Source organism: Mobula hypostoma, chromosome 4 (genome assembly GCF_963921235.1).
Source record: "Mobula hypostoma chromosome 4, sMobHyp1.1, whole genome shotgun sequence".
Classification (NCBI taxonomy): domain Eukaryota; kingdom Metazoa; phylum Chordata; class Chondrichthyes; order Myliobatiformes; family Myliobatidae; genus Mobula; species Mobula hypostoma.
Window position 1 is genome coordinate 95,940,998 of NC_086100.1, and position 26,183 is coordinate 95,967,180.

The 26,183-nt window shown below is 51.1% G+C and overlaps 1 protein-coding gene across 3 annotated transcripts in view; it reads right to left on the reverse strand.

The window, feature by feature from the left end:
* Positions 1-26,183, reverse strand: part of LOC134345477 (unconventional myosin-VIIa-like) — a 218,210-nt gene that overhangs the window by 182,033 nt on the left and 9,994 nt on the right. For all 3 annotated transcript variants that reach the window (XM_063046193.1, XM_063046192.1, XM_063046195.1), the window contains exons 5-6: positions 25,999-26,183; positions 1,413-1,534 (exon numbers count right to left, since the gene is read on the reverse strand). In XM_063046193.1, coding sequence (XP_062902263.1) covers positions 1,413-1,534; positions 25,999-26,183 — 307 coding nt within the window. The remainder of the gene's footprint in view (positions 1-1,412; positions 1,535-25,998) is intronic.

A 26,183-nucleotide genomic window follows, 5' to 3' on the forward strand; every position in this document is an offset into this window, starting at 1 on the left:
TTTACCTCAGTCAGGTTGGGTATGGTAGCGGTTCGACACATGCCGGTGGGGCGGTATCAGAGGTGTTTACCTCAGTCAGGTTGGGTATGGTAGCGGTTCGACACATGCCGGTGGGGCGGTATCAGAGGTGTTTACCTCAGTCAGGTTGGGTATGGTAGCGGTTCGACACATGCCGGTGGGGCGGTATCAGAGGTGTTTACCTCAGTCAGGTTGGGTATGGTAGCGGTTCGACACATGCCGGTGGGGCGGTATCAGAGGTGTTTACCTCAGTCAGGTTGGGTATGGTAGCGGTTCGACACATGCCGGTGGGGCGGTATCAGAGGTGTTTACCTCAGTCAGGTTGGGTATGGTAGCGGTTCGACACATGCCGGTGGGGCGGTATCAGAGGTGTTTACCTCAGTCAGGTTGGGTATGGTAGCGGTTCGACACATGCCGGTGGGGCGGTATCAGAGGTGTTTACCTCAGTCAGGTTGGGTATGGTAGCGGTTCGACACATGCCGGTGGGGCGGTATCAGAGGTGTTTACCTCAGTCAGGTTGGGTATGGTAGCGGTTCGACACATGCCGGTGGGGCGGTATCAGAGGTGTTTACCTCAGTCAGGTTGGGTATGGTAGCGGTTCGACACATGCCGGTGGGGCGGTATCAGAGGTGTTTACCTCAGTCAGGTTGGGTATGGTAGCGGTTCGACACATGCCGGTGGGGCGGTATCAGAGGTGTTTACCTCAGTCAGGTTGGGTATGGTAGCGGTTCGACACATGCCGGTGGGACCGTATCAGAGGTGTTTACCTCAGTCAGGTTGGGTATGGTAACGGTTCGACACATGCCGGTGGGACCGTATCAGAGGTGTTTACCTCAGTCAGGTTGGGTATGGTAACGGTTCGACACATGCCGGTGGGACCGTATCAGGCGTTTACCTCAGTCAGGTTGGGTATGGTAACGGTTCGACACATGCCGGTGGGACCGTATCAGGCGTTTACCTCAGTCAGGTTGGGTATGGTAACGGTTCGAGATGTTTACCTCAGTCAGGTTGGGTATGGTAGCAGTTCGACACATGCCGGTGGGATCGTATCAGAGGTGTTTACGTCAGTCAGCTTGGGTATGGTAACAGTTCGACACATGCTAGTGGGACCGTATCAGAGGTGTTTACCTCAGTCAGGTTGGGTATGGTAGCAGTTCGACACATGCCGGTGGGATCGTATCAGAGGTGTTTACGTCAGTCAGCTTGGGTATGGTAACAGTTCGACACATGCTAGTGGGACCGTATCAGAGAATCTAGTCACACACCAGGGAACAGGCTCTGTCACACACACGCACACACACACACACACATGATATATGCATACACACAGATACACTCACTCACACACATACACATCCTTTAACTTGACTATGGTTTCTTCACGTAAGGTTTACCCTCCAGAATCGGGTTTGCCTCCAGGACCTGCTGTTCGATCCATTGGTGCCGTCCACTGATTGCAGCCAGGAATTTCAGGATCAGCTTTGTGCTTTCTGTCTTCCCTGCCCCCGACTCTCCGCTGTAATTAACAACACTTCATTTATTGCAAAGTTCTGTACACTATGAAACCTGCTTCAATCTATTGCCCATAGGACCATCCAATGCTCTCCCCAGGGAAGCAGTAGAGACCACCTCATTAAATATATTTAAGAAACAGTTAGATAGATTTTTGTATAGCTGGAGGAATTGAGGGTTCTGGGAAAAGGCAGATGGGTGGAGCTGAGTCCTCAGCCAGATCAGCCATGACCTTACTGAATGGCGGAGCAGGCTCGATGGCCCAGGTGGCCGACTTCTGCTCCTGTTTCTTATGTTCAATACATAGTCTTGTCATAGTCATACTTTATTGATCCCGGGGGAAATTGGATTTCCGTTACAGTTGCTCCATAAATAATAAATAGTAATGAAACCATAAATAGTTAAATAGTAATATGTAAATTATGCCAGGAAATAAGTCCAGGACCAGCCTATCGGCTCAGGGTGTCTGACCCTCCAAGGGAGGAGTTGTAAAGTTTGATGGCCACAGGTAGGAATGACTTCCTATGACGCTCAGTGCTGCATCTCGGTGGAATGAGTCTCTGGCTGAATGTACTCCTGTGCCCACCCAGTACATTATGTAGTGGATGGGAGACATTGTCCAAGATGGCATGCGACTTGGACAGCATCCTCTTTTCAGACACCACCGTGAGAGAGTCCAGTTCCATTCCCACAACATCACTGGCCTTACGAATGAGTTTGTTGATTCTGTTGGTGTCTGCTACCCTCAGCCTGCTGCCCCAGCACACAACAGCAAACATGATAGCACTGGCCACCACAGACTCGTAGAACATCCTCAGCATCGTCCGGCAGATGTTAAAAGACCTCAGTCTCCTCAGGAAATAGAGACAGCTCTGACCCTTCTTGTAGACAGCCTCAGTGTTCTTTGACCAGTCCAGTTTATTGTCAATTCGTATCCCCAGGTATTTGTAATCCTCCACCATGTCCACCCTGACCCCCTGAAACAGGGGTCACCGGTACCTTAGCTCTCCTCAGGTCTACCACCAGCTCCTTAGTCTTTTTCACATTAAGCTGCAGATAATTCTGCTCACACCATGTGTCAAAGTTTCCTACCGTAGCCCTGTACTCAGCCTCATCTCCCCTGCTGATGCATCCAACTATGGCAGAGTCATCAGAAAACTTCTGAAGATGACAAGACTCTGTGCAGTAGTTGAAGTCTGAGGTGTAAATGGTGAAGAGAAAGGGAGACAAGACAGTCCCCTGTGGAGCCCCAGTGCTGCTGATCACTCTGTCGGACACACAGTGTTGCAAGCACACGTACTGTGGTCTGCCAGTCAGGTAATCAAGAATCCATGACACCAGGAAAGCATCCACCTGCATCGCTGTCAGCTTCTCCCCCAGCAGAGCAGGGCGGATGGTGTTGAATGCACTGGAGAAGTCTAAAAACATGACCCTCACAGTGCTCGCTGGCTTGTCCAGGTGGGCGTAGACACGGTTCAGCAGGTAGACGATGACATCCTCAACTCCTAGTCGGGGCTGGTAGGCGAACTGGAGGGGATCTAAGTGTGGCCCGACCATAGGCCAGAGCAGCTCCAGAACAAGTCTCTCCAGGGTCTTCGTGATGTGGGAGGTCAATGCCACCGGTCTGTAGTCATTGAGGCCGCTGGGGCGCGGCGTCTTCGGCACAGGGACGAGGCAGGACGTCTTCCACAGCACAGGAACCCTCCGGAGCCTCAGGCTCAGGTTGAATACATGGCGAAGTACTCCACATAGCTGAGGGGCACAGGCTTTGAGCACCCTGGTACTGACACCATCCGGTCCTGCAGCCTTGCCTGGGTTGAGACGTTTCAGCTGTCTTCTCACCTGTAGAGCTGTGAAGCCCACCGTGGTGGTTTCGTGTGGGGAAGGGGTATAGTCATGAGAGCAGTGTGGGGGACTGTGAGGAGGGGTAGGAGGGGAGAATGGAATATGTGTTGGTTGGGGGCAGACAACAGATGACTCATGTGGGGGCCATAATGTCAAGTCTGTTAAAGAACAGGTTAAGTTCGTTGGCCCTGTCCACACTGCCTTCAGCTCCTCTGTTGCTAGTTTGCCGGAACCCAGTGATGGTCCTCATCCCCCTCCAGACCTCTCTCATGTTGTTCTGCTGGAGTTTCCACTCAAGCTTCCTCCTGTACCTGTCTTTAGCCTCCCTGATCCTGGCTTTCAGGTCCCTCTGTATTGCCCTCAGCTCCTCCCTATTTCCATCTCTAAACGCCCTCTTTTTAGCGTTCAGGATGTCCTTAATGTCCTTTGCTACCCATGGCTTGTTATTTGAATAACAAAGGACAGTTCTCGTCGGAACATTGCAATCCACACAGAAGTTGATGTAATCAGTGACGCACTCTGTGATCCTGTGAGATCTCTCCCAGCCAGGTATGTTCTGGACCATGTGCTGCCCAGGGTAGCTTCTCTTCAGTAGGTCACTGCCATTCTGGCACTGTGGTGTATGGGTAGAGCAGCTGACTCTCAGCTCCTGAGACACGGGTTCAATCCTGGCCTCAAGCGCTGCCGAGGTGGAGCTTGCACTGTGTGCATTTCCTCCCTCATTGAAAGGACATGTGGGTTGTCAGGTAAATTGCCCCTAATGTATGGGTGAGTGCTGGAATCTGGGTTGGGAGGTAGGGTTGAGGGGAATGTAGGTAGAATAAAATATGAATAGTGGAAATGGGTGGTTGATTCAATGGGCTGAAGGGTCTGTTTTGGTACTGTATCTGTCGGGGGGGGGGGTAACAGAGTCCTTCTAGCAAACTAGCAGAGGAGTTTCTAGCCCTATGACACCAGTCTTACCCCTCCACTCTGCAGCCACATACAGACTGAGGGCTTTGTACCTAAGCAGAGTCAATCAGGAGACAACACTGAGCCAATTCAAAGCTAATAAATTGTCTTCAGAATTAATTAGTGGAAAAATTAATGTAGAATTTTGGAGAATTTACAGCAAAATCTTCCACAATATGATAAAATGATATAAAAGTATACAATTACACTGGCAAGGGTGCCAAGGAGATCCACCTGAGGTGGAAGGATTGCATCTTCAGAAGAGGCTGGACGGACTGACTTGGATTTCCCAGAAGCAGAGGAGGTCCTGATAGAGGTGAACACAATCGTGAGAGGAAAAGATAGGAAGAAGAGGGAGGCACATTTCCCTTTAGCAGAGGTGCCTAAAGATAAGATCTGGGTACGGGGTAAGGGGTAAGGGTTAAGGGGTTTAGAGGGGATTGTTGGAGGGTTCTTCCCCCAGAAAGTGTTTTTGTAGTCTGGAATATGCTGCCTGGGAAGTTGGTGGATTTGAAGACCCTTACAACATTTAAAAATCAACTGGACAAGCACCTAAGGCATAGAAGAGCTGCAAAGGCATTAGTGTGAATGGGTACTGAATGGTCAGCAGGGAGACAGAAAGCCTGTTTCTGTGTTGTTCACTCTCTGACTCTATGGTATAGGCCAGGACACTGACTCTCTGACTCTATGATATAGGCCAGGACACTGACTCTCTGACTCTATGATATAGGCCAAGACACTGACTCTCCGACTCTATGGTATAGGCCAGGACACTGACTCTCTGACTCTATGATATAGGCCAGGACACTGACTCTCTGACTCTATGATATAGGCCAGGACACTAACTCTCTGACTCTATGATATAGGCCAGGACACTGACTCTCTGACTCTATGATATAGGCCAGGACACTGACTCTCCAACTCTATGATATAGGCCAGGACACTGACTCTCTGACTCTATGATATAGGCCAAGACACTGACTCTCCGACTCTATGGTATAGGCCAGGACACTGACTCTCTGACTCTATGATATAGGCCAGGACACTGACTCTCTGACTCTATGATATAGGCCAGGACACTGACTCTCTGACTCTATGATATAGGCCAGGACACTGACTCTCCGACTCTATGGTATCAGCCAGGACACTGACTCTCTGACTCTATGATATAGGCCAGGACACTGACTCTCTGACTCTATGATATAGGCCAAGACACTGACTCTCTGACTCTATGATATAGGCCAGGACACTGACTCTCTGACTCTATGATATAGGCCAGGACACTGACTCTCTGACTCTATGATATAGGCCAGGACACTGACTCTCTGACTCTATGGTATAGGCCAGGACACTGACTCTCTGACTCTATGATATAGGCCAGGACACTGACTCTCTGACTCTATGATATAGGCCAGGACACTGACTCTCTGACTCTATGGTATAGGCCAGGACACTGACTCTCTGACTCTATGGTATAGGCCAGGACACTGACTCTCTGACTCTATGATATAGGCCAGGACACTGACTCTCCAACTCTATGGTATAGGCCAGGACACTGACTCTCTGACTCTATGATATAGGCCAGGACACTGACTCTCTGACTCTATGGTATAGGCCAGGACACTGACTCTCTGACTCTATGGTATAGGCCAGGACACTGACTCTCTGACTCTATGATATAGGCCAAGACACTGACTCTCTGACTCTATGGTATCAGCCAGGACACTGACTCTCTGACTCTATGATATAGGCCAGGACACTGACTCTCTGACTCTATGATATAGGCCAGGACACTGACTCTCCAACTCTATGATATAGGCCAGGACACTGACTCTCTGACTCTATGGTATCAGCCAGGACACTGACTCTCTGACTCTATGGTATAGGCCAGGACACTGACTCTCTGACTCTATGATATAGGCCAGGACACTGACTCTCCAACTCTATGGTATAGGCCAGGACACTGACTCTCTGACTCTATGATATAGGCCAGGACACTGACTCTCCAACTCTATGGTATAGGCCAGGACACTGACTCTCTGACTCTATGATATAGGCCAGGACACTGACTCTCTGACTCTATGGTATAGGCCAGGACACTGACTCTCTGACTCTATGCTATCAGCCAGGACACTGACTCTCTGACTCTATGGTATAGGCCAGGACACTGACTCTCTGACTCTATGATATAGGCCAGGACACTGACTCTCCAACTCTATGGTATAGGCCAGGACACTGACTCTCTGACTCTATGATATAGGCCAGGACACTGACTCTCCAACTCTATGGTATAGGCCAGGACACTGACTCTCTGACTCTATGATATAGGCCAGGACACTGACTCTCCAACTCTCTGGTATAGGCCAGGACACTGACTCTCTGACTCTATGGTATAGGCCAGGACACTGACTCTCCGACTCTATGGTATAGGCCAGGACACTGACTCTCTGACTCTATGATATAGGCCAGGACACTGACTCTCTGACTCTATGATATAGGCCAGGACACTGACTCTCTGACTCTATGGTATCAGCCAGGACACTGACTCTCTGACTCTATGGTATAGGCCAGGACACTGACTCTCTGACTCTATGATATAGGCCAGGACACTGACTCTCCAACTCTATGGGATAGGCCAGGACACTGACTCTCTGACTCTATGATATAGGCCAGGACACTGACTCTCTGACTCTATGATATAGGCCAGGACATTGACTCTCCAACTCTATGGTATAGGCCAGGACACTGACTCTCTGACTCTATGGTATAGGCCAGGACACTGACTCTCTGACTCTATGGTATAGGCCAGGACACTGACTCTCTGACTCTATGGTATAGGCCAGGACACTGACTCTCTGACTCTATGCTATCAGCCAGGACACTGACTCTCTGACTCTATGGTATAGGCCAGGACACTGACTCTCTGACTCTATGATATAGGCCAGGACACTGACTCTCTGACTCTATGATATAGGCCAGGACACTGACTCTCTGACTCTATGATATAGGCCAGGACATTGACTCTCCAACTCTATGCTATAGGCCAGGACACTGACTCTCTGACTCTATGATATAGGCCAGGACTCTGACTCTCTGACTCTATGATATAGGCCAGGACATTGACTCTCCAACTCTATGCTATAGGCCAGGACACTGACTCTCTGACTCTATGATATAGGCCAGGACACTGACTCTCTGACTCTATGGTATAGGCCAGGACACTGACTCTCTGACTCTATGGTATAGGCCAGGACACTGACTCTCTGACTCTATGATATAGGCCAGGACACTGACTCTCTGACTCTATGGTATAGGCCAGGACACTGACTCTCTGACTCTATGGTATAGGCCAGGACACTGACTCTCTGACTCTATGGTATAGGCCAGGACACTGACTCTCTGACTCTATGATATAGGCCAGGACACTGACTCTCTGACTCTATGATATAGGCCAGGACACTGACTCTCTGACTCTATGATATAGGCCAGGACACTGACTCTCTGACTCTATGATATAGGCCAGGACACTGACTCTCCAACTCTATGATATAGGCCAGGACACTGACTCTCTGACTCTATGATATAGGCCAGGACACTGACTCTCTGACTCTATGGTATAGGCCAGGACACTGACTCTCTGACTCTATGATATAGGCCAGGACACTGACTCTCCAACTCTATGGTATAGGCCAGGACACTGACTCTCTGACTCTATGATATAGGCCAGGACACTGACTCTCCAACTCTATGGTATAGGCCAGGACACTGACTCTCTGACTCTATGGTATAGGCCAGGACACTGACTCTCTGACTCTATGGTATAGGCCAGGACACTGACTCTCTGACTCTATGATATAGGCCAGGACACTGACTCTCTGACTCTATGATATAGGCCAGGACACTGACTCTCTGACTCTATGGTATCAGCCAGGACACTGACTCTCTGACTCTATGGTATAGGCCAGGACACTGACTCTCTGACTCTATGATATAGGCCAGGACACTGACTCTCCAACTCTATGGGATAGGCCAGGACACTGACTCTCTGACTCTATGATATAGGCCAGGACACTGACTCTCTGACTCTATGATATAGGCCAGGACACTGACTCTCCAACTCTATGGTATAGGCCAGGACACTGACTCTCTGACTCTATGATATAGGCCAGGACACTGACTCTCTGACTCTATGGTATAGGCCAGGACACTGACTCTCTGACTCTATGCCAGGACACTGACTCTCTGACTCTATGGTATAGGCCAGGACACTGACTCTCTGACTCTATGGTATAGGCCAGGACACTGACTCTCTGACTCTATGATATAGGCCAGGACACTGACTCTCTGACTCTATGATATAGGCCAGGACACTGACTCTCTGACTCTATGGTATAGGCCAGGACACTGACTCTCTGACTCTATGTATAGGCCAGACACTGACTCTCTGACTCTATGATATAGGCCAGGACACTGACTCTCTGACTCTATGATATAGGCCAGGACACTGACTCTCTGACTCTATGGTATAGGCCAGGACACTGACTCTCTGACTCTATGGTATAGGCCAGGACACTGACTCTCTGACTCTATGATATAGGCCAGGACACTGACTCTCTGACTCTATGGGCCAGACACTGATCTCAGCCAGGACACTGACTCTCTGACTCTATGTATAGGCCAGGACACTGACTCTCTGACTCTATGATATAGGCCAGGACACTGACTCTCTGACTCTATGATATAGGCCAGGACACTACTCTCCGAACTCTTGGCCAGGACACTGACTCTCTGACTCTATGATATAGGCCAGGACACTGACTCTCTGACTCTATGATATAGGCCAGGACACTGACTCTCTGACTCTATGGTATAGGCCAGGACACTGACTCTCTGACTCTATGGTATAGGCCAGGACACTGACTCTCTGACTCTATGGTATAGGCCAGGACACTGACTCTCTGACTCTATGATATAGGCCAGGACACTGACTCTCACTCTATGGTATAGGCCAGGACACTGACTCTCTGACTCTATGATATAGGCCAGGACACTGACTCTCTGGTACCAGGACACTGACTCTCTGACTCTATGTATAGGCCAGGACACTGACTCTCAACTCTATGGTATAGGCCAGGACACTGACTCTCTGACTCTATGGTATAGGCCAGGACACTGACTCTCTGACTCTATGATATAGGCCAGGACACTGACTCTCTGACTCTATGATATAGGCCAGGACACTGACTCTCTGACTCTATGATATAGGCCAGGACACTGACTCTCTGACTCTATGATATAGGCCAGGACACTGACTCTCTGACTCTATGGTATAGGCCAGGACACTGACTCTCTGACTCTATGATATAGGCCAGGACACTGACTCTCTGACTCTATGATAAGGCCAGGACACTGACTCTCACTCTATGGTATAGGCCAGGACACTGACTCTCTGACTCTATGGCCAGGACACTGACTCTCTGACTCTATGATATAGGCCAGGACACTGACTCTCTGACTCTATGGTATAGGCCAGGACACTGACTCTCTGACTCTATGGTATAGGCCAGGACACTGACTCTCTGACTCTATGGTATAGACTCTATGCCAGGACACTGACTCTCTGACTCTATGGTATCAGCCAGGACACTGACTCTCTGACTCTATGATATAGGCCAGGACACTGACTCTCTGACTCTATGATATAGGCCAGGACACTGACACTCTATGATAGCCAGGACACTGACTCTCTGACTCTATGATATAGGCCAGGACACTGACTCTCTGACTCTATGGTATAGGCCAGGACACTGACTCTCTGACTCTATGGTATAGGCCAGGACACTGACTCTCTGACTCTATGGTACTACCAGGACACTGACTCTCTGACTCTATGATATAGGCCAGACACTGACTCTCGACTCTATGTATAGGCCAGGACACTGACTCTCTGACTCTATGATATAGGCCAGGACACTGACTCTCTGACTCTATGATATAGGCCAGGACACTGACTCTCTGACTCTATGGTATAGGCCAGGACACTGACTCTCTGACTCTATGTATAGGCCAGGACACTGACTCTCTGACTCTCCAGGACACTGACTCTCTGACTCTATGGTATAGGCCAGGACACTGACTCTCTGACTCTATGATATAGGCCAGGACACTGACTCTCTGACTCTATGATATAGGCCAGGACACTGACTCTCTGACTCTATGTATAGGCCAGGACACTGACTCTCTGACTCTATGATATAGGCCAGGACACTGACTCTCTGATATAGGCCAGGACACTCTATGTATAGGCTGACTCTCTGACTCTATGATATAGGCCAGGACACTGACTCTCTGACTCTATGATATAGGCCAGGACACTGACTCTCCGACTCTATGGTATAGGCCAGGACACTGACTCTCTGACTCTATGGTATAGGCCAGGACACTGACTCTCTGACTCTATGATATAGGCCAGGACACTGACTCTCTGACTCTATGATATAGGCCAGGACACTGACTCTCTGACTCTATGATATAGGCCAGGACACTGACTCTCTGACTCTATGATATAGGCCAGGACACTGACTCTCTGACTCTATGGTATAGGCCAGGACACTGACTCTCTGACTCTATGGTATAGGCCAGGACACTGACTCTCTGACTCTATGATATAGGCCAGGACACTGACTCTCTGACTCTATGATATAGGCCAGGACACTGACTCTCCAACTCTATGGTATAGGCCAGGACACTGACTCTCTGACTCTATGGTATAGGCCAGGACACTGACTCTCTGACTCTATGGTATAGGCCAGGACACTGACTCTCTGACTCTATGATATAGGCCAGGACACTGACTCTCTGACTCTATGATATAGGCCAGGACACTGACTCTCTGACTCTATGGTATAGGCCAGGACACTGACTCTCTGACTCTATGGTATAGGCCAGGACACTGACTCTCTGACTCTATGATATAGGCCAGGACACTGACTCTCCAACTCTATGGTATAGGCCAGGACACTGACTCTCTGACTCTATGGTATAGGCCAGGACACTGACTCTCTGACTCTATGGTATAGGCCAGGACACTGACTCTCTGACTCTATGATATAGGCCAGGACACTGACTCTCTGACTCTATGGTATAGGCCAGGACACTGACTCTCTGACTCTATGATATAGGCCAGGACACTGACTCTCTGACTCTATGATATAGGCCAGGACACTGACTCTCTGACTCTATGATATAGGCCAAGACACTGACTCTCCGACTCTATGGTATAGGCCAGGACACTGACTCTCTGACTCTATGATATAGGCCAGGACACTGACTCTCTGACTCTATGATATAGGCCAGGACACTGACTCTCTGACTCTATGGTATCAGCCAGGACACTGACTCTCTGACTCTATGGTATAGGCCAGGACACTGACTCTCTGACTCTATGATATAGGCCAGGACACTGACTCTCCAACTCTATGGTATAGGCCAGGACACTGACTCTCTGACTCTATGATATAGGCCAGGACACTGACTCTCTGACTCTATGGTATAGGCCAGGACACTGACTCTCTGACTCTATGGTATCAGCCAGGACACTGACTCTCTGACTCTATGGTATAGGCCAGGACACTGACTCTCTGACTCTATGATATAGGCCAGGACACTGACTCTCCAACTCTATGGTATAGGCCAGGACACTGACTCTCTGACTCTATGATATAGGCCAGGACACTGACTCTCCAACTCTATGGTATAGGCCAGGACACTGACTCTCTGACTCTATGATATAGGCCAGGACACTGACTCTCTGACTCTATGGTATAGGCCAGGACACTGACTCTCTGACTCTATGATATAGGCCAGGACACTGACTCTCCAACTCTATGGTATAGGCCAGGACACTGACTCTCTGACTCTATGGTATAGGCCAGGACACTGACTCTCTGACTCTATGGTATAGGCCAGGACACTGACTCTCTGACTCTATGATATAGGCCAGGACACTGACTCTCTGACTCTATGATATAGGCCAGGACACTGACTCTCTGACTCTATGGTATCAGCCAGGACACTGACTCTCTGACTCTATGGTATAGGCCAGGACACTGACTCTCTGACTCTATGATATAGGCCAGGACACTGACTCTCCAACTCTATGGGATAGGCCAGGACACTGACTCTCTGACTCTATGATATAGGCCAGGACACTGACTCTCTGACTCTATGATATAGGCCAGGACACTGACTCTCTGACTCTATGATATAGGCCAGGACACTGACTCTCCGACTCTATGGTATAGGCCAGGACACTGACTCTCTGACTCTATGGTATCAGCCAGGACACTGACTCTCTGACTCTATGATATAGGCCAGGACACTGACTCTCTGACTCTATGGTATAGGCCAGGACACTGACTCTCTGACTCTATGGTATCAGCCAGGACACTGACTCTCTGACTCTATGATATAGGCCAGGACACTGACTCTCTGACTCTATGGTATAGGTCAGGACACTGACTCTCTGACTCTATGGTATCAGCCAGGACACTGACTCTCTGACTCTATGATATAGGCCAGGACACTGACTCTCTGACTCTATGATATAGGCCAGGACACTGACTCTCTGACTCTATGGTATAGGCCAGGACACTGACTCTCTGACTCTATGATATAGGCCAGGACACTGACTCTCTGACTCTATGATATAGGCCAAGACACTGACTCTCCGACTCTATGGTATAGGCCAGGACACTGACTCTCTGACTCTATGATATAGGCCAGGACACTGACTCTCTGACTCTATGATATAGGCCAGGACACTGACTCTCTGACTCTATGGTATAGGCCAGGACACTGACTCTCTGACTCTATGGTATAGGCCAGGACACTGACTCTCTGACTCTATGATATAGGCCAGGACACTGACTCTCTGACTCTATGATATAGGCCAGGACACTAACTCTCTGACTCTATAATATAGGCCAGGACACTGACTCTCTGACTCTATGATATAGGCCAGGACACTGACTCTCCAACTCTATGATATAGGCCAGGACACTGACTCTCTGACTCTATGATATAGGCCAAGACACTGACTCTCCGACTCTATGGTATAGGCCAGGACACTGACTCTCTGACTCTATGATATAGGCCAGGACACTGACTCTCTGACTCTATGATATAGGCCAGGACACTGACTCTCTGACTCTATGATATAGGCCAGGACACTGACTCTCCGACTCTATGGTATCAGCCAGGACACTGACTCTCTGACTCTATGATATAGGCCAGGACACTGACTCTCTGACTCTATGATATAGGCCAAGACACTGACTCTCTGACTCTATGATATAGGCCAGGACACTGACTCTCTGACTCTATGATATAGGCCAGGACACTGACTCTCTGACTCTATGATATAGGCCAGGACACTGACTCTCTGACTCTATGATATAGGCCAGGACACTGACTCTCCAACTCTATGGTATAGGCCAGGACACTGACTCTCTGACTCTATGATATAGGCCAGGACACTGACTCTCCAACTCTATGGTATAGGCCAGGACACTGACTCTCTGACTCTATGATATAGGCCAGGACACTGACTCTCTGACTCTATGGTATAGGCCAGGACACTGACTCTCTGACTCTATGGTATCAGCCAGGACACTGACTCTCTGACTCTATGGTATAGGCCAGGACACTGACTCTCTGACTCTATGATATAGGCCAGGACACTGACTCTCCAACTCTATGGTATAGGCCAGGACACTGACTCTCTGACTCTATGATATAGGCCAGGACACTGACTCTCCAACTCTATGGTATAGGCCAGGACACTGACTCTCTGACTCTATGATATAGGCCAGGACACTGACTCTCTGACTCTATGGTATAGGCCAGGACACTGACTCTCTGACTCTATGATATAGGCCAGGACACTGACTCTCCAACTCTATGGTATAGGCCAGGACACTGACTCTCTGACTCTATGGTATAGGCCAGGACACTGACTCTCTGACTCTATGGTATAGGCCAGGACACTGACTCTCTGACTCTATGATATAGGCCAGGACACTGACTCTCTGACTCTATGATATAGGCCAGGACACTGACTCTCTGACTCTATGGTATCAGCCAGGACACTGACTCTCTGACTCTATGGTATAGGCCAGGACACTGACTCTCTGACTCTATGATATAGGCCAGGACACTGACTCTCCAACTCTATGGGATAGGCCAGGACACTGACTCTCTGACTCTATGATATAGGCCAGGACACTGACTCTCTGACTCTATGATATAGGCCAGGACATTGACTCTCCAACTCTATGGTATAGGCCAGGACACTGACTCTCTGACTCTATGATATAGGCCAGGACACTGACTCTCCAACTCTATGGTATAGGCCAGGACACTGACTCTCTGACTCTATGGTATAGGCCAGGACACTGACTCTCTGACTCTATGGTATAGGCCAGGACACTGACTCTCTGACTCTATGATATAGGCCAGGACACTGACTCTCTGACTCTATGATATAGGCCAGGACACTGACTCTCTGACTCTATGGTATCAGCCAGGACACTGACTCTCTGACTCTATGGTATAGGCCAGGACACTGACTCTCTGACTCTATGATATAGGCCAGGACACTGACTCTCCAACTCTATGGTATAGGCCAGGACACTGACTCTCTGACTCTATGATATAGGCCAGGACACTGACTCTCTGACTCTATGATATAGGCCAGGACATTGACTCTCCAACTCTATGGTATAGGCCAGGACACTGACTCTCTGACTCTATGATATAGGCCAGGACACTGACTCTCTGACTCTATGGTATAGGCCAGGACACTGACTCTCTGACTCTATGGTATAGGCCAGGACACTGACTCTCTGACTCTATGATATAGGCCAAGACACTGACTCTCTGACTCTATGGTATAGGCCAGGACACTGACTCTCTGACTCTATGATATAGGCCAGGACACTGACTCTCTGACTCTATGATATAGGCCAGGACACTGACTCTCTGACTCTATGATATAGGCCAAGAGACTGACTCTCCGACTCTATGGTATAGGCCAGGACACTGACTCTCTGACTCTATGATATAGGCCAGGACACTGACTCTCTGACTCTATGATATAGGCCAGGACACTGACTCTCTGACTCTATGGTATCAGCCAGGACACTGACTCTCTGACTCTATGGTATAGGCCAGGACACTGACTCTCTGACTCTATGATATAGGCCAGGACACTGACTCTCCAACTCTATGGTATAGGCCAGGACACTGACTCTCTGACTCTATGATATAGGCCAGGACACTGACTCTCCAACTCTATGGTATAGGCCAGGACACTGACTCTCTGACTCTATGATATAGGCCAGGACACTGACTCTCTGACTCTATGGTATAGGCCAGGACACTGACTCTCTGACTCTATGGTATCAGCCAGGACACTGACTCTCTGACTCTATGGTATAGGCCAGGACACTGACTCTCTGACTCTATGATATAGGCCAGGACACTGACTCTCCAACTCTATGGTATAGGCCAGGACACTGACTCTCTGACTCTATGATATAGGCCAGGACACTGACTCTCCAACTCTATGGTATAGGCCAGGACACTGACTCTCTGACTCTATGATATAGGCCAGGACACTGACTCTCTGACTCTATGGTATAGGCCAGGACACTGACTCTCTGACTCTATGATATAGGCCAGGACACTGACTCTCCAACTCTATGGTATAGGCCAGGACACTGACTCTCTGACTCTATGGTATAGGCCAGGACACTGACTCTCTGACTCTATGGTATAGGCCAGGACACTGACTCTCTGACTCTATGATATAGGCCAGGACACTGACTCTCTGACTCTATGATATAGGCCAGGACACTGACTCTCTGACTCTATGGTATCAGCCAGGACACTGACTCTCTGACTCTATGGTATAGGCCAGGACACTGACTCTCTGACTCTATGATATAGGCCAGGACACTGACTCTCCAACTCTATGGGATAGGCCAGGACACTGACTCTCTGACTCTATGATATAGGCCAGGACACTGACTCTCTGACTCTATGATATAGGCCAGGACACTGACTCTCTGACTCTATGATATAGGCCAGGACACTGACTCTCCGACTCTATGGTATAGGCCAGGACACTGACTCTCTGACTCTATGGTATCAGCCAGGACACTGACTCTCTGACTCTATGATATAGGCCAGGACACTGACTCTCTGACTCTATGGTATAGGCCAGGACACTGACTCTCTGACTCTATGGTATCAGCCAGGACACTGACTCTCTGACTCTATGATATAGGCCAGGACACTGACTCTCTGACTCTATGGTATAGGTAAGGACACTGACTCTCTGACTCTATGGTATCAGCCAGGACACTGACTCTCTGACTCTATGATATAGGCCAGGACACTGACTCTCTGACTCTATGATATAGGCCAGGACACTGACTCTCTGACTCTATGGTATAGGCCAGGACACTGACTCTCTGACTCTATGATATAGGCCAGGACACTGACTCTCTGACTCTATGATATAGGCCAAGACACTGACTCTCTGACTCTATGGTATCAGCCAGGACACTGACTCTCTGACTCTATGATATAGGCCAGGACACTGACTCTCTGACTCTATGGTATAGGCCAGGACACTGACTCTCCAACACTATGATATAGGCCAGGACACTGACTCTCTGACTCTCTGGTATAGGCCAGGACACTGACTCTCTGACTCTATGATATAGGCCAGGACACTGACTCTCCGACTCTATGGTATCAGCCAGGACACTGACTCTCCGATTCTATGATATAGGCCAGGACACTGACTCTCCGACTCTATGGTATCAGCCAGCACACTGGGGGACCTCTCTGCCCCAGTAGATCATTTTTATTGCATGCAATGATTTGAATCAAGATTGCACTAGGAATTAAATAGCACAGACTGGGAAATCCAAGTGAACATCTCGAGAGCTGAAGAGACTCGCCGTGAGGATTGTAATAGAAGGATGGGGCAAGTGTCTGATAGAGGAAAGCATGAGCAAAACAACAGCTTACTGACAAGGATAAGAATTTGGATGGTGGGGTACTGAATGTGGAATAGAGGTAACAGATGATCACAACTTATGTCATTATACTACCAATACATTGTGGCTGCAACTGAAGGAACTGGTGGCATTACAGATTTATAAAAATAGACTGCAACTCCAACACCAATACATAATTCTAAACAAATTCATCTCCAAAATCGTAGACTTAGGACCAAGCGCTTCTCTCTGCAACTGGTGAACAAACTGCAATCGGTAAGAAAACGCAGCAACACCTCCATCACCAGAATCAGAACCTGGTTTACCATCACTGGCATATGTTGTGGCAGCAGTACAGTGCAATACAGAAAACTATCTGCCATCATGTTTCTGAACGGACGATAAACCAACCCATGAACACTGCTCGCTATTTTACACACACACACATTCATCAGTTCCTCATGGGGTGGTTCATTGTCTGCTCAGAAATATGAAAGAGTAGGGGAAGAAGCTGTTCCTAAAGCATTGAGTGTGTGCCTTCAAGCTCCTGTCCCTCCTACCCGATGGTAGCAATGCGAAGTACATGTTCTGGGTGATGGGGATCCTTAATGATGGACACTGCCTTTTTGAAGCATCCCCATTTGAAGATGATGGGGATGCTAGTGCCCTGGATGGAGCATACTGAGTTCGCAACTCTCTCTAGCGTTTTTCAATCCCGTACAGTGACCCCTCCACACCATATGGTGATGCAACCAGTTAGAATTCTCTCTGTGGTACAATGTTAGAAATCTGGTGACATACCCAATCTCCTCAAACTTCTAATCAAATAGAGCCACTGCTGTGCCTTCTTTGTAACTGCATCAATACGTTGGGCAGAGGATAGATCTTCAGAGATGTTGACACCCTGGAACTTGTAACTGCTGATCCTCGATACAGGACTCCTGGAGGGCTGCATCCTCGATACAGGACTCCTGGAGGGCTGCATCCTCAGATCCTCGATACATGACTCCTGGAGGGCTGCATCATTGATACAGGACTCCTGGAGGGCTGCATCCTCAATACAGGACTCCTGGAGGGCTGCATCCTCAGATCCTCGATACAGGACTCCTGGAGGGCTGCATCCTCAGATCCTCGATACAGGACTCCTGGAGGGCTGCATCCTCGATACAGGACTCCTGGAGGGCTGCATCCTCAGATCCTCGATACAGGACTCCTGGAGGGCTGCATCCTCGATACAGGACTCCTGGAGGGCTGCATCCTCGATACAGGACTCCTGGAGGGCTGCATCCTCGATACAGGACTCCTGGAGGGCTGCATTCTCAGATCCTCGATACAGGACTCCTGGAGGGCTGCATCCTCGATACAGGACTCCTGGAGGGCTGCATCCTCGATACAGGACTCCTGGAGGGCTGCATCCTCAGATCCTCGATACAGGACTCCTGGAGGGCTGCATCCTCGATACAGGACTCCTGGAGGGCTGCATCCTCGATACAGGACTCCTGGAGGGCTGCATCCTCAGATCCTCGATACAGGACTCCTGGAGGGCTGCATCCTCGATACAGGACTCCTGGAGGGCTGCATCCTCGATACAGGACTCCTGGAGGGCTGCATCCTCGATACAGGACTCCTGGAGGGCTGCATCCTCGATACAGGAATCCTGGAGGGTTGCATCCTCAGATCCTCTATACAGGACTCCTGGGAGGGCTGCATCCTCGATACAGGACTCCTGGAGGGCTGCATCCTCAGATCCTCGATACAGGACTCCTGGAGGGCTGCATTCTCGACACAGGACTCCTGGAGGGCTGCATCCTCGATACAGGACTCTTGGAGGGCTGCATCCTCAGATCCTCGATACAGGACTCCTGGAGGGCTGCATCCTCGATACAGGACTCCTGGAGGGCTGCATCCTCAGATCCTCGATACAGGACTCCTGGAGGGCTGCATCCTCGATACAGGACTCCTGGAGGGCTGCATCCTCGATACAGGACTCCTGGAGGGCTGCATCCTCGATACAGGACTCCTGGAGGGCTGCATCCTCGATACAGGACTCCTGGAGGGCTGCATCCTCAGATCCTCGATACCGGACTCCTGGAGGGCTGCATCCTCGATACAGGACTCCTGGAGGGCTGCATCCTCGATACAGGACTCCTGGAGGGCTGCATCCTCGATACAGGACTCCTGGAGGGCTGCATCCTCGATACAGGACTCCTGGAGGGCTGCATCCTCAGATCCTCGATACAGGACTCCTGGAGGGCTGCATCCTCGATACAGGACTCCTGGAGGGCTGCATCCTCGATACAGGACTCCTGGAGGGCTGCATCCTCGATAAAGGACTCCGGGAGGGCTGCATCCTCGATACAGGACTCCGGGAAGGCTGCATCCTCGATACAGGACTCCTGGAGGGCTGCATCCTCGATACAGGACTCCTGGAGGGCTGCATCCTCGATACAGGACTCCTGGAGGGCTGCATCCTCGATACAGGACTCCTGGAGGGCTGCATTCTCAGATCCTCGATACAGGACTCCTGGAGGGCTGCATCCTCGATACAGGACTCCTGGAGGGCTGCATCCTCGATAAAGGACTCCGGGAGGGCTGCATCCTCGATACAGGACTCCGGGAAGGCTGCATCCTCGATACAGGACTCCTGGAGGGCTGCATCCTCGATACAGGACTCCTGGAGGGCTGCATCCTCGATACAGGACTCCTGGAGGGCTGCATCCTCGATACAGGACTCCTGGAGGGCTGCATCCTCGATACAGGACTCCTGGAGGGCTGCATCCTTGATACAGGACTCCTGGAGGGCTGCATCCTCGATACAGGACTCCTGGAGGGCTGCATCCTCGATACAGGACTCCTGGAGGGCTGCATTCTCAGATCCTCGATACAGGACTCCTGGAGGGCTGCATCCTCGATACAGGACTCCTGGAGGGCTGCATCCTCAGATCCTCGATACAGGACTCCTGGAGGGCTGCATCCTCGATACAGGACTCCTGGAGGGCTGCATCCTCGATACAGGACTCCTGGAGGGCTGCATCCTCGATACAGGACTCCTGGAGGGCTGCATCCTCGATACAGGACTCCTGGAGGGCTGCATTCTCAGATCCTCGATACAGGACTCCTGGAGGGCTGCATCCTCGATACAGGACTCCTGGAGGGCTGCATCCTCAGATCCTCGATACAGGACTCCTGGAGGGCTGCATCCTCGATACAGGACTCCTGGAGGGCTGCATCCTCAGATCCTCGATACCGGACTCCTGGAGGGCTGCATCCTCGATACAGGACTCCTGGAGGGCTGCATCCTCGATACAGGACTCCTGGAGGGCTGCATCCTCGATACAGGACTCCTGGAGGGCTGCATCCTCGATACAGGACTCCTGGAGGGCTGCATCCTCAGATCCTCGATACAGGACTCCTGGAGGGCTGCATCCTCGATACAGGACTCCTGGAGGGCTGCATCCTCAGATCCTCGATACCGGACTCCTGGAGGGCTGCATCCTCGATACAGGACTCCTGGAGGGCTGCATCCTCGATACAGGACTCCTGGAGGGCTGCATCCTCGATACAGGACTCCTGGAGGGCTGCATCCTCGATACAGGACTCCTGGAGGGCTGCATCCTCGATACAGGACTCCTGGAGGGCTGCATCCTCGATACAGGACTCCTGGAGGGCTGCATCCTCGATACAGGACTCCTGGAGGGCTGCATCCTCAGATCCTCGATACAGGACTCCTGGAGGGCTGCATTCTCAGATCCTCGATACAGGACTCCTGGAGGGCTGCATCCTCGATACAGGACTCCTGGAGGGCTGCATCCTCGATACAGGACTCCTGGAGGGCTGCATCCTCGATACAGGACTCCTGGAGGGCTGCATCCTCGATACAGGACTCCTGGAGGGCTGCATCCTCGATACAGGACTCCTGGAGGGCTGCATCCTCGATACAGGACTCCTGGAGGGCTGAATCCTCAGATCCTCGATACAGGACTCCTGGAGGGCTGCATCCTCAGATCCTCGATACAGGACTCCTGGAAGGCTGCATCCTCGATACAGGACTCCTGGAGGGCTGCATCCTCAGATCCTCGATACAGGACTCCTGGAGGGCTGCATTCTCAGATCCTCGATACAGGACTCCTGGAGGGCTGCATCCTCGATCCTCGATACAGGACTCCTGGAGGGCTGCATCCTCGATACAGGACTCCTGGAGGGCTGCATCCTTGATACAGGACTCCTGGAGGGCTGCATCCTAGATACAGGACTCCTAGAGGGCTGCATCCTCGATACAGGACTCCTGGAGGGCTGCATCCTCGATACAGGACTCCTGGAGGGCTGAATCCTCAGATCCTCGATACAGGACTCCTGGAGGGCTGCATCCTCAGATCCTCGATACAGGACTCCTGGAGGGCTGCATCCTCGATACAGGACTCCTGGAGTGCTGCATCCTCGATACAGGACTCCTGGAGGGCTGCATCCTCAGATCCTCGGTACAGGACTCCTGGAGGGCTGCATCCTCAGATCCTCGATACAGGACTCCTGGAGGGCTGCATCCTCAGATCCTCGATACAGGACTCCTGGAGGGCTGCATCCTCGATACAGGACTCCAGGAATTTGTAAGGGCTGCATCCTCGATACAGGACTCCTGGAGGGCTGCATCCTCAGATCCTCGATACAGGACTCCTGGAGGGCTGCATCCTCATACAGGACTCCGGAGGGCTGCATCTGATACAGGACTCCTGGAGGGCTGCATCCTCGATACAGGACTCCTGGAGGGCTGCATCCTCAGATCCTCGATACAGGACTCCTGGAGGGCTGCATCCTCAGATCCTCGATACAGGACTCCTGGAGGGCTGCATCCTCGATACAGGACTCCTGGAGGGCTGCATCCTCGATACAGGACTCCTGGAGGGCTGCATCCTCGATACAGGACTCCTGGAGGGCTGCATACAGGACTCCTGGAGGGCTGCATCCTCGATACAGGACTCCTGGAGGGCTGCATCCTCGATACAGGACTCCTGGAGGGCTGCATCCTCGATACAGGACTCCTGGAGGGCTGCATCCTCGATACAGGACTCCTGGAGGGCTGCATCCTCGATACAGGACTCCTGGAGGGCTGCATCCTCGATACAGGACTCCTGGAGGGCTGCATCCTCGATACAGGACTCCTGGAGGGCTGCATCCTCGATACAGGACTCCTGGAGGGCTGCATCCTCGATACAGGACTCCTGGAGGGCTGCATCCTCGATACAGGACTCCTGGAGGGCTGCATCCTCGATACAGGACTCCTGGAGGGCTGCATCCTCGATACAGGACTCCTGGAGGGCTGCATCCTCGATACAGGACTCCTGGAGGGCTGCATCCTCGATACAGGACTCCTGGAGGGCTGCATCCTCGATACAGGACTCCTGGAGGGCTGCATCCTCGATACAGGACTCCTGGAGGGCTGCATCCTCGATACAGGACTCCTGGAGGGCTGCATCCTCGATACAGGACTCCTGGAGGGCTGCATCCTCGATACAGGACTCCTGGAGGGCTGCATCCTCAGATCCTCGATACAGGACTCCTGGAGGGCTGCATCCTCGATACAGGACTCCTGGAGGGCTGCATCCTCGATACAGGACTCCTGGAGGGCTGCATCCTCGATACAGGACTCCTGGAGGGCTGCATCCTCGATACAGGACTCCTGGAGGGCTGCATCCTCGATACAGGACTCCTGGAGGGCTGCATCCTCGATACAGGACTCCTGGAGGGCTGCATCTCTCGATACAGGACTCCTGGAGGGCTGCATCCTCGATACAGGACTCCTGGAGGGCTGCATCCTCGATACAGGACTCCTGGAGGGCTGCATCCTCGATACAGGACTCCTGGAGGGCTGCATCCTCGATACAGGACTCCTGGAGGGCTGCATCCTCAGATCCTCGATACAGGACTCCTGGAGGGCTGCATCCTCGATACAGGACTCCTGGAGGGCTGCATCCTCGATACAGGACTCCTGGAGGGCTGCATCCTCAGATCCTCGATACAGGACTCCTGGAGGGCTGCATCCTCAGATCCTCGATACAGGACTCCTGGAGGGCTGCATCCTCAGATCCTCGATACAGGACTCCTGGAAGGCTGCATCCTCGATACAGGACTCCTGGAGGGCTGCATCCTCAGATCCTCGATACAGGACTCCTGGAGGGCTGCATCCTCAGATCCTCGATACAGGACTCCTGGAGGGCTGCATCCTAGATACAGGACTCCTAGAGGGCTGCATCCTCGATACAGGACTCCTGGAGGGCTGCATCCTCGATACAGGACTCCTGGAGGGCTGCATCCTCAGATCCTCGATACAGGACTCCTGGAGGGCTGCATCCTCGATACAGGACTCCTGGAGGGCTGCATCCTCGATACAGGACTCCTGGAGGGCTGCATCCTCGATACAGGACTCCTGGAGGGCTGAATCCTCAGATCCTCGATACAGGACTCCTGGAGGGCTGCATCCTCAGATCCTCGATACAGGACTCCTGGAGGGCTGCATCCTCGATACAGGACTCCTGGAGTGCTGCATCCTCGATACAGGACTCCTGGAGGGCTGCATCCTCAGATCCTCGGTACAGGACTCCTGGAGGGCTGCATCCTCAGATCCTCGATACAGGACTCCTGGAGGGCTGCATCCTCAGATCCTCGATACAGGACTCCTGGAGGGCTGCATCCTCGATACAGGACTCCAGGAATTTGTAACTGCTGATCCTCGATACAGGACTCCTGGAGGGCTGCATCCTCAGATCCTCGATACAGGACTCCTGGAGGGCTGCATCCTCAGATCCTCGATACAGGACTCCTGGAGGGCTGCATCCTCGATACAGGACTCCGGGAGGGCTGCATCCTCAGATCCTCGATACAGGACTCCTGGAGGGCTGCATCCTCAGATCCTCGATACAGGACTCCTGGAGGGCTGCATCCTCGATACAGGACTCCTGGAAGGCTGCATCCTCGATACAGGACTCCTGGAGGGCTGCATCCTCAGATCCTCGATACAGGACTCCTGGAGGGCTGCATCCTCGATACAGGACTCCTGGAGGGCTGCATCCTCAGATCCTCGATACAGGACTCGTGGAGGGCTGCATCCTCGATACAGGACTCCTGGAGGGCTGCATCCTCAGCACTTACTCTATTTCCTGGACGCTTCGAACTGCGTGACCAGATTCTGCTCCAGCTCCATCTGCGAGTTTGCAGATGTTACCACTGGAGTGGGCCAAATCTCTAATAACTATGAGTCGGAGTGCAGTAAGGATATGGAGAGCCCAGAGGCATGGTGTCAATATCTGCAAAACATTAGAGCTGGTCCTTGACTTCAGGAAGGGATGCAGTGCACATAGCCCCTGTACACATCAACGGTGCTGTGGTGGTGATGGTTGAGATCTTCAAGTTCCTTGGTGAAAATGTCACCAAGGTCCCACCGCCTAGAAGCTATGGCCAAGAAAGCACACCAGCACCTCTACTTCTTCAGGAGACTAAAGAAATCTGGCATGTCCCCATTAACCCTCAGCAATCTTTAATCAATGTACTATAGAAAGCATCCTATTCGGGTACATTACAGCTTGGTATGGCAACTGCTCCACATGTGACTGCAAGAAAATGCAAAGCTTTGTGGACACAGCCAGTCCTCAACCTCCTCCATGGACTCCACTTTTACTTCCTGCAGCCTTGGGAAGCAGCCAACATAATCAAGACCCCACCTTCTGCACATTCTCTCTTCTCCTTTTTCCCATTGGGCAGATGATACAAAAGCTTGAAGGATCAAGGACAGCTTCAATCCCACTGTTATAAGACTCCGGAAGGAAATTCTTGTATAATATAGATGAACTCTTAACCTCACGATCTACTTTGATGTGGCCTTGAAACCCTATTGTCTGTCTGCACCCCATTTTCTCTGTAACGCTATGTTCTGCATTTTATTTTGTTTTTCCTGTATACTACCCTGCCATACGGTTGGAATGGTCTGATGGATGGCATGCAAAATAAAGTTTTTCACTGTATATTGGCATGTATGACAATAATAAACCAATTACAACTTGTCCCACAGTCCGTACTGACCATCAACCATCCATTGACACTAATCCTGCACTGATTTCATTCTTTTCCCCCTCACATTACCATCAATCTCTCTCACATTCACCCTCTCACCTACACACTAGGGACAATTAACCCACTAACCCTCGTGCTGTTGGGATACGCGAGGAAACCAGAGACCCACAACCCACATGAACACGGGGGAAGCGTACAATCTCCATTCAGACAACACCCAAGGTCAAGATGGAACCAGGGTCTCTGGTGCTGTGATGTAGTGGGTCTACCTGCTGCACCACTGTGCTGCCCAGATATAGAACCTGCACGAATGGATTGTTTATTCAGCTACATTTGGTGTGAGCGATTGCCAGACCCAGGAGACCTGAACTTGCCCGTCCTCATCAATTCCAGTCGAGTGTTCTGTGGTGCGGTGTCATGGACAAATCCAGCACTTTGGCCCAATGAGTCTATGCTAGTGATTCACCATTTCTCATAAAGTTGGACCCAACCTCATCACCAAAGAAGTTTGGGCCTGGGGCAAGTGAAGCCCTTCCCTCACCTGATGATGCAGCACTGGTCCTTGTTGGTCTTCTTCATGTTGAAATAGCAGTTATCGGCGATGGCGAAGATGTGGGGTGGCAGCTCTCCAATCCGCCTGTTGGTGTACAGGCTGATCTGCTCCATGTTGTAAATTGGGAGCTGCTGGTAAGGGTTCAGAGCCACCAGGATGGAGCCGGTGTAGGT